The 7,638-nt window shown below is 50.2% G+C and overlaps 1 protein-coding gene across 1 annotated transcript; it reads right to left on the bottom strand.

Annotated features, from left to right (window-relative positions):
• Positions 1 to 31: 31 nt before the first annotated feature.
• Positions 32 to 7,320, bottom strand: LOC101540387 (creatine kinase U-type, mitochondrial). The gene is made up of 10 exons (XM_004609614.3): positions 7,086 to 7,320; positions 5,941 to 6,228; positions 5,105 to 5,303; positions 4,807 to 4,902; positions 4,218 to 4,439; positions 3,672 to 3,757; positions 3,441 to 3,564; positions 1,192 to 1,326; positions 857 to 982; positions 32 to 280 (listed from the first exon to the last, which is right to left on the bottom strand). The coding sequence occupies exons 2-10, from the start codon at positions 6,087 to 6,089 to the stop codon at positions 164 to 166; spliced, it is 1,254 nt and encodes a 417-aa protein (XP_004609671.1). The 5' UTR covers positions 6,090 to 6,228; positions 7,086 to 7,320; the 3' UTR covers positions 32 to 163.
• Positions 7,321 to 7,638: the final 318 nt, after the last annotated feature.

Genomic DNA, 7,638 nt, shown 5'->3' with positions numbered 1-7,638 from the left:
CCTTACCACTGTTAAAAATAACACTGACAGCTGGAGCATAGCAAGACATTTTTACTACGACAGAGGGAGTGATGGGAGGAAGGGGACATCCAGGGCCAAGGGAATGGGCCACAGAATGAATGAAAGTCCTAGGGGTCTTCACTCGTCTTCTGAGAGTGGAAAATTAATGCTTGCCATGGATAAGGGGGGGAGGAATGCGGATATCCTGGCCTCTCTCCAGACGCCGTTCACAGTCAATCAAATAGTTTACTCCATCGATGACCAGTTGCACTAGCTCCACCTGAAAGACACTAATTTTTGGTCTCTGTTTCTTATAACCTCAGTTTCCTTCTTTAGCACCGAGTTGTCTGCTCTGGGAATTCATTTCCAATTGCTTCCCCAGTTAACCTGAATTTTATTTCCAGTTCTATTATAATCCTGAGATTTGGGGCCAACGCAACAGTACTGCAGGTAGAGCATTTGCTTTGCATGTGGCTGACCTGGGTTTGATCTCCAGCATCCCATATGGTCTCCTGAGCACTGCAAGGAGTGATTCCTGAGTAATAACTAGGAATAACCTCTGAGCATTGCTGGATGTGGCCCCAAAACTAAAAGATCAAAAGCCAAAACAAAACAAAAATACAATCCAGAGATTTACTCACATCATACTTTAACTTCCACAGAGGCTGGAGTGATAGTAGAGTGGGCAGGGCACTTGCCTTGCATGTGGCTGACCCGGTTCTGTTCTGGCACTCCATTCGGCCCCCCAAACTCTGCCCAGAAGTGACCCCTGAGCAGTGCTGGGTGTGACCCAAAAACTAAAACCAAACCTCCACATATCTAGATCACTCTTTACCCTAAACCCCAAGGATCTCACCTCTGACTTGCCCAGCCGATCCAGATTAGAGATGTCAAAGACACTGCCAGTGGCTGCTGTGTCCACTCCTCCAGTACCACGTTTCTGGAGTCTTAGGTTCTCCAAAATCTTTGGGAAGCGGCTGTCCTAGAGAGATGATAGGGTTTGGGGGGAGGGTCAGTAGGGGTAAAGTGTGGTCAACTTTGAAGAGTCCTGAGCCTACTCGGAGGTTGTTCCCTCAGCCCTCCTGGCACAATATCCCTGACTGCTTTCCAAAGTGCCCACTCTCCTGTCCATACAGGGCCCCCAGCCACTGTCCTCACTCATGCCCCTTGAGCACCCCACAATTCCTTTACTTTGCTTAGAAGAGGCAGCTTGATGTGCACTCCTGCCCGAAGTCCAGTGCCCAGGTTAGATGGACAGGTCAAGATGTAGCCCAAACGCTCATTCCACATGAACTCCCAGCCACGCTCCTGGATCAGCCGCTCCACCTAAGTCCAACAAAAACTGTAAGTGAAAGTCCAGACTAGGTGACCCTCCCTTAGCCAGACCCACAGGAAATCTAAGTATATGTCTAGAACCAGAGATTTGGTGTATGGAAGAATGACACCATTCTTTTTTTTTTCCCCTCCAGTGGTTTGTTATTATCATGCTCATGGGTAATTTTGATGTTGCAAGCCCATAATGATGAGATTATGAAAAATAGCTTGTGTGTGAAAAAGAGAAACTTGAAGGAATGACATTGAGAATAATCTAGGGAAACGAACGGAGGTGGTAAGCTGAACGGAGAAAAGATTGATTACCCAAGGAGCTCAGTCAGCATGCACTGACTGTCTTTGCTTTGCTAAAGAGCCTAGAGCTCGGAAGATTTCTTTCAGACAGAAAATGAGGGTGTAGGCTTTGCAACAGGAAGAGGCAAGAGAGACCTTCTGTTAGCTGTGGAAAAAAGCACATGTGAGAGAGCAGAGAGGTAAAAACAGTTTAGATGAGCTGGACTCATAAGTCTGTGTGAGAAAGAAAGGGAGCATGGGAAACTGTTTTTGTTTCTCTTAAGCATCCTAATCACAAAGATGACTATGAGAGTTTAAGTCCAGGGCATCTGTGAGAGAGATGGACATGAAGACCACTGGCTAACATGAGGAAGGTAGACTGTATTCACAGTTTAGAAAAAAAAACGCATAGCACAGGGGGCTATCTTACAAGCTCAGTGTGAGGAAATCTTTTTACCTAAAAATAGCAGCTAACATTCTGGAGCACTTACTATGGGCCAGGTACATGCATGATCTCATTCAACCCCTACACCAGCCTAAAAAACAAGAAGTCTTATTATCCCGTTTTCACAGATGAGAAAACTGAGACATAATGAAGAAGTACTTCCCGACCCTTTTTCAGTCAGAATCTGTTGCCCATTACTTGTCACAAAGCACAGAAACGTCCCTGTTAGAATCTGAAAGCAAGAAGAGCTCCCTCTCTTTACAAGTCCAAAATAGAATGATAGAGGGTTTGTGAGGACTTATAACCTAGAATTAAATATGGAGACCATTTCCGTATATGCCGAAGGATTCAGTTCAACCCTGCATCTACAGCCACACATGTTCTGGAATGTTAAACCTTTCCATCTTTGACCTCCCCCAATTTCCCTCCCCATCTCAGTTTAAAGCACAAATATGATACATTAGAAAACAAAATTGACAGAATTCAGAGACAAGGCCTACTTTGTCTCAGACTGGACAGATTAGATTAGAACACATAAATACATCAATCTACCCAGGCTCCAACCTTTTCCTACACTCCATAGCCCAACATCCTAACTACACATCACAGGCACTCTCCCACCCTCAGTCATTTCTTTATTGTATTAGCTGCTTCATTTACTTCCTTATATTCCTGATATTCTTTTAGTTTTATGGTTTGGGCTCTGTGCTCAGGGATCACCCCTGGCGGGGTTCAGGGGACCACATGGGGTGGTGCTGGGAATTGAAACTAGGATGGCCACATGCAAGGCATGCTGAACTATCTCCCTGGCCCTAGATTTCTAATGTTCTTTCTAGGGTGACCATAAATCCTATTCCCTTCACCCTCTACCCAGAAAATCCCAATTTATAGCTATAGTCTTGAAGTGATTGATTATGGTCCCTTTCATTATTAAAAGTACCCTGGGTGGGGCTGGAGTGATAGCACAGCGGGTAGGGCGTTTGCCTTATATTCGTCCCAGGTTCGATTCCCAGCATCCCATATAGTCCCCTCAGCACTGTCAGGGGTAATTCCTGAGTGCAGAGCCAGGAGTAAACCCTATACATCGCCAGGTGTGACCCAAAAAGGAAAAAAAAAGTTCCCTGGTTTGGATCTGAGAGATAGTACAGCAGATAAGGTACTTATACAGCTGCCTTATATATATCCCTGGCAACCCATATGGTCCCTCCAACCCCTCCTAGAGTGATCCCTGAGCACAGAGTTAGGAATAAACCCTGAATATAGCCAGGTGTGACCCCAAAAACAGAGGTTTCCTGGGTGGGTTTATAAATTAAACCAGGTCAGTATATCCTGGTCTTTATTTTTCTCTCTTATAGCCTCCCACCTAGTTCCCTTATCACTCTTCTCCAACCTCTTTGAGGCCTCTGCAGAATCTTTCAAACACTCTCTTCATGTTGCCACCCTTTTCCATGGAGATGACCCGTGTATGATCCTCCTCATTCACCCAGATTAAGAAGCTCTTCTCATTGTTGTGCCTGAGGGCAGGTGAAAGAGAGAGAGTGAGACAGAGACAGTGATCACGAAGCAGTGTAAGAATTGGAGAATAAAAAAAAAAAGAGGGCATTTAAGAGAAGCCTCATACCAGATTCCACGAGCATCGGGCCAGTCTCGAGCCATTCCTGCTGCTGTCAGCAATGGGGAAACAGGTTTGTCAAAGAGAAAGTGGTCCTAAATAAAGTGAAAAGATGTGGGTTAAGACTCCTGGTAATGGGCCTGGAGAGACAGTACAGCAAGTAAGGTGCTTGACCGACCCAGGTTCAATTCCCAGCATTTCACATGGCCCTTCAGCACTGCCAAAGGTAACCCTTGAGCACAGTTGGTTGTGTCCTTTCCTCCCCCCACAAAAAATCCTGGCAGTATTCAAGGGTTGGGGAGATTACTCAAAGGCCTAGAGCACATACTCCGCATGGGGAAAGACCTTGGGTTCTATCCCCAGCACTGCTTGCTTCCCCGAGTACTGCCAGGTGTGAACCAAAATCTAAAACTAAATAATTAAAAATCAAAAAATCCTGGTAGTAACCTTTGGTCTTCTTAAAGCCCATCTAGCTCATCAGGCCAACCCTCCTCCTATCTTCCAACTCCCTCTACCCTCCACCCCCCATCAGATCCCTCTCAATAAGCTGCTCACATCAATAAGCTGCTGCTGTTCAGCCTCTGTCATCTCACTGAGCCGATAGTAACGTCCAGTTAGGTCACCCTTCAGGCCACTCAGGGCATCTACTACCACACGTTCCACCTCTCGCCGCTCTGCCCTCGTGCAGGCTGGAGGCAGACTGAGGCCCCGGATACTTCGGCCAGTTCTGACTCTCGAGGATAGTACATACCTCTCATCAAAGTAGCCAGAACGGATCTGGAGAATGAGAGAGGTTAATAAAGTCACAGAAACACCGTAAGTGGGAGCTGGGAGCCTTGGGGGAGGTCTCCTTAAAGACTAGAATTTTGCCGCATGCATTATAAGGAGGGCGCCAGTGGACAAGCAGTCCACTGTATGAGGCACTATGGCTCCCATCCCAAACCGACCACATTTGGGGCATAGCCACTTGCATTTGCCCTTCTCCTATACAAATCTGCACTTTACTTGGGATTCCATTCTTTCCTCATACCAAGATTAAAATCTGAGCTGGTAATTACCATGAGTCAGGAAGTTAAGCAGGTGAAAGCTGGGAAGAAACAATGTGTTGTTCATAAGGCAATCGGAAGGGGAACATGGAACTCACCTTGCTGGCATCCAGATCAGTGGTGTGTTTCATTGTCCGGGGGTCATATCCATTGTGTCTCTCTTGGATCACGGGGTCAAAGAGCTCTGCAAATACCTGAGGTGGATTTAGAGGGAGAAGGGGTGGTTAAGGAGAAAATGTGTTCCCAGGCATTAGTTGTGAATTGATTTCACTGGGTCAGAAAACACAAGTATGGATGGTCTGGTCTTAAGGGTGGGCGAGGGGTCTTTGGGGAGAAGGAGCTGGGATTACTGGGAAGGTGAGTTGGGCCACCAGGGAAACTCTGGGGGCCCCCTACCTCATAGGTCTCCTCATCTCCAGCTACCATGCCCACAGTCTTGATGAAGGGGTGGCCGGGGTTGTCCACGCCAGTCTGGATACACTGATCTAGCGTCCAACCAGTGGGTGTGGTCTTGTCGCAGAGCCGGGCATATAAGGCTGGGGTCAGGTGACTGGCCATGCAGTTGTTGTGCTTTCGGAGGTCTGGGTACTCAGCGCTAGGGAGGGGGGACCCAGTCACCATGGAGGGAGGGCACACCGGTCTAGACCCCGTGCTGTCAGCCTGCAGCTTTCCAGTTAGCCATGTCTGGCTTGCTCCTAGGGAGGAGGGGGGATTGGAGAAAGCCTAACCCTTGGTAATCTCGTTAGGGACTTTCTTTCGGGTCTATTCTTTCCCAGCTGGTCTAGCTTCCTCTGGCAGGCTGATTCAATTCCTCCTGATAAGCTCAGTTCTCTCCTTCCAGGAACACAACATTAGGGGTGGAGGAGGGGGAAAAAACCAAAAGAGGAGAAGTCGGAAAATGGGGGTGGATCGAAAGGAGATGGAGGAAGAGAGAAAAGGATAGACCCTGCTGTCTCAATCAGGGACCCGGCCAAAACGGATGCCTCCAGAACTCACAAGGGGAGAGCTGATCTTGGGGGCGGGGACTGCGGGTTACAGGTCCCCAGGAATGAATGCCTGTGCTTTCTGATTTGGGCCTCCATCCCCAACCCCCCTGAGGGTTCCAGACTGTATGGCGCCCCACTCCAGAGCCTTGGGGATTAGGGCCCTGTTGCCTGGGTCCTCATCTCCTCCTCCGTTCCCATCACCACCGGCCCTCCCCACTCCCCACCGCGCGCCCCAGACACGGATACCTCGGGGGATAGAGCCTCCGTCGTTCACTGGCAGCTCGTAAAGGTTCCGGGCGGAGCAGAAACCCAGCGGCTAGAGACCCAGCTCCGGCCAGAGCTAAGAGCCCGAGCCTCGGGCGGGCAGATAGCAGACGAGAAAATGGACCTGCCATGGCTTGAGGGTCCGGCTACGGAGTCCTGGGGGCAGGAGCTGGCGCAGGGCAGGAGCGGCGAGGGAGGATGTCACGGAGCCGACTGAGGTCGAGGCTGGGTGCGAGGCTGCAGCGCGAGTGGGAGCCGGCAGCAGGCAGGCTGCAGCAGAGGCGCAATGAGCTCGAGAGGCGGCTGGCAGACGGGCGGCGGAGGGGAGGGAGGCAGAGCCGCAGTCTCCAGGGGTGGGGCTCACGCTCGCCCCGCCTTCCCGCCTGCCACCAGGCTAGGTGTGCGGGGGCAGAGGTGGGCAGTGCTACGCAGGTAGGTGGGAGGGGGCGGAGATTCGCGTCCCCCCTGGCCGAGGGGGTGCGGGTCCCACAGGGACGCGGTCGCCCAGATTTCAGCACCAAGTGGAGGACAGCACCCAAGGGGACTGGAGAAGCCCGAACACCCTTCCCCCAAGCGTCTCTCTCGAATTGGAAACCCGATCCGTCACTCTGTGGGTGTGAAAGGGTGACATTGCCCAACCTCGTCTCCGCTACTGGCCTGCCCCAGCAACCTCTCCATCTTCCCAAGGGAGGCGGCGGCGGGGAAACCGCCCAACATACACAATCCGAACGGAAGACACGGAGAAAAACACCGAGTAACAGGCAGACGCGGAAAAGATACCCGCAGGTTCAAGGTCACCTTTACCCTGTAAGCCTGGAAGAAGACCCAGGCTCCACACTGCCAATACTGGGCTTCTCTTACAAGGTTGAAAAAAGTTCCCTAAAAGAAATCAGGGAAACTTTCACTCTCACCCCAGCCCAAGGCTGCTGTCTTCCCCTGCTTCATCTGGTCAAGTCTGAAACCCTGTATGTCTCATCTCCATGTCTCATCAATCACCCCCCACTATTTCCCCCTCTTCCCATTTCCCATGCCCTGCTGCACCTTTAATCTTTGACTTCACCTCATTTCCAGGCTCTGACCCTTTGCTGCTCACAGGAGTCCCTTGGTGTGTCTGAAATTTTTCTTACCTGTTGGATACACAGAGCCTGGTGCTGGAGTTGGGCAGAGGAGAAGTGTTAGTTTCCTTTCCCTCCTTCCCTTTCTCTCCCCTTTCTGTAGCTCCCAGTTCCTGGGCTGGAGGAGGATGTGAGGTGAAGCGAAGGGCGTGGTGAGATGATTGGGTGCAGGAATGGAACAGGCAGGCACAGGTTCCCAACCACATATGCTTTCTCTCTCGGTTGCCTAATGCTATTTACCCCAGATTGTAAGGGGTGTGCACAGGGATTCTCCACCTTCACCCAGTTCTCTCTCCTCAGAAGGTGCATGTTCAGATTTGAGAGGGCTTTGTTCCCACAGCTCCAACAGACTTGGGTGGGACTCCATCTTAGTCCTGGAAGGAAAGAGGAAATTGCTAGAGCCAAAATTGAGGTGAGATGGAAGGGGACTGAGATAGCACAGGAGTTAAGGCACTTGCCGTTTAAGTGACCTATTCTGGTTTGATCCCTGGCTCTACATATGGTCCCTGAGCACTGCCAGGGCTTATTCCCAACTTATTCCTGAAGCATAAAGTCAGAAATAGCT

This window comes from Sorex araneus, chromosome 3 (assembly GCF_027595985.1).
Source record: "Sorex araneus isolate mSorAra2 chromosome 3, mSorAra2.pri, whole genome shotgun sequence".
Classification (NCBI taxonomy): Eukaryota; Metazoa; Chordata; class Mammalia; order Eulipotyphla; family Soricidae; genus Sorex; species Sorex araneus.
The sequence above is the reverse complement of the archived record's forward strand: the minus strand, read 5'-3'. Positions and strand labels throughout refer to the sequence as shown.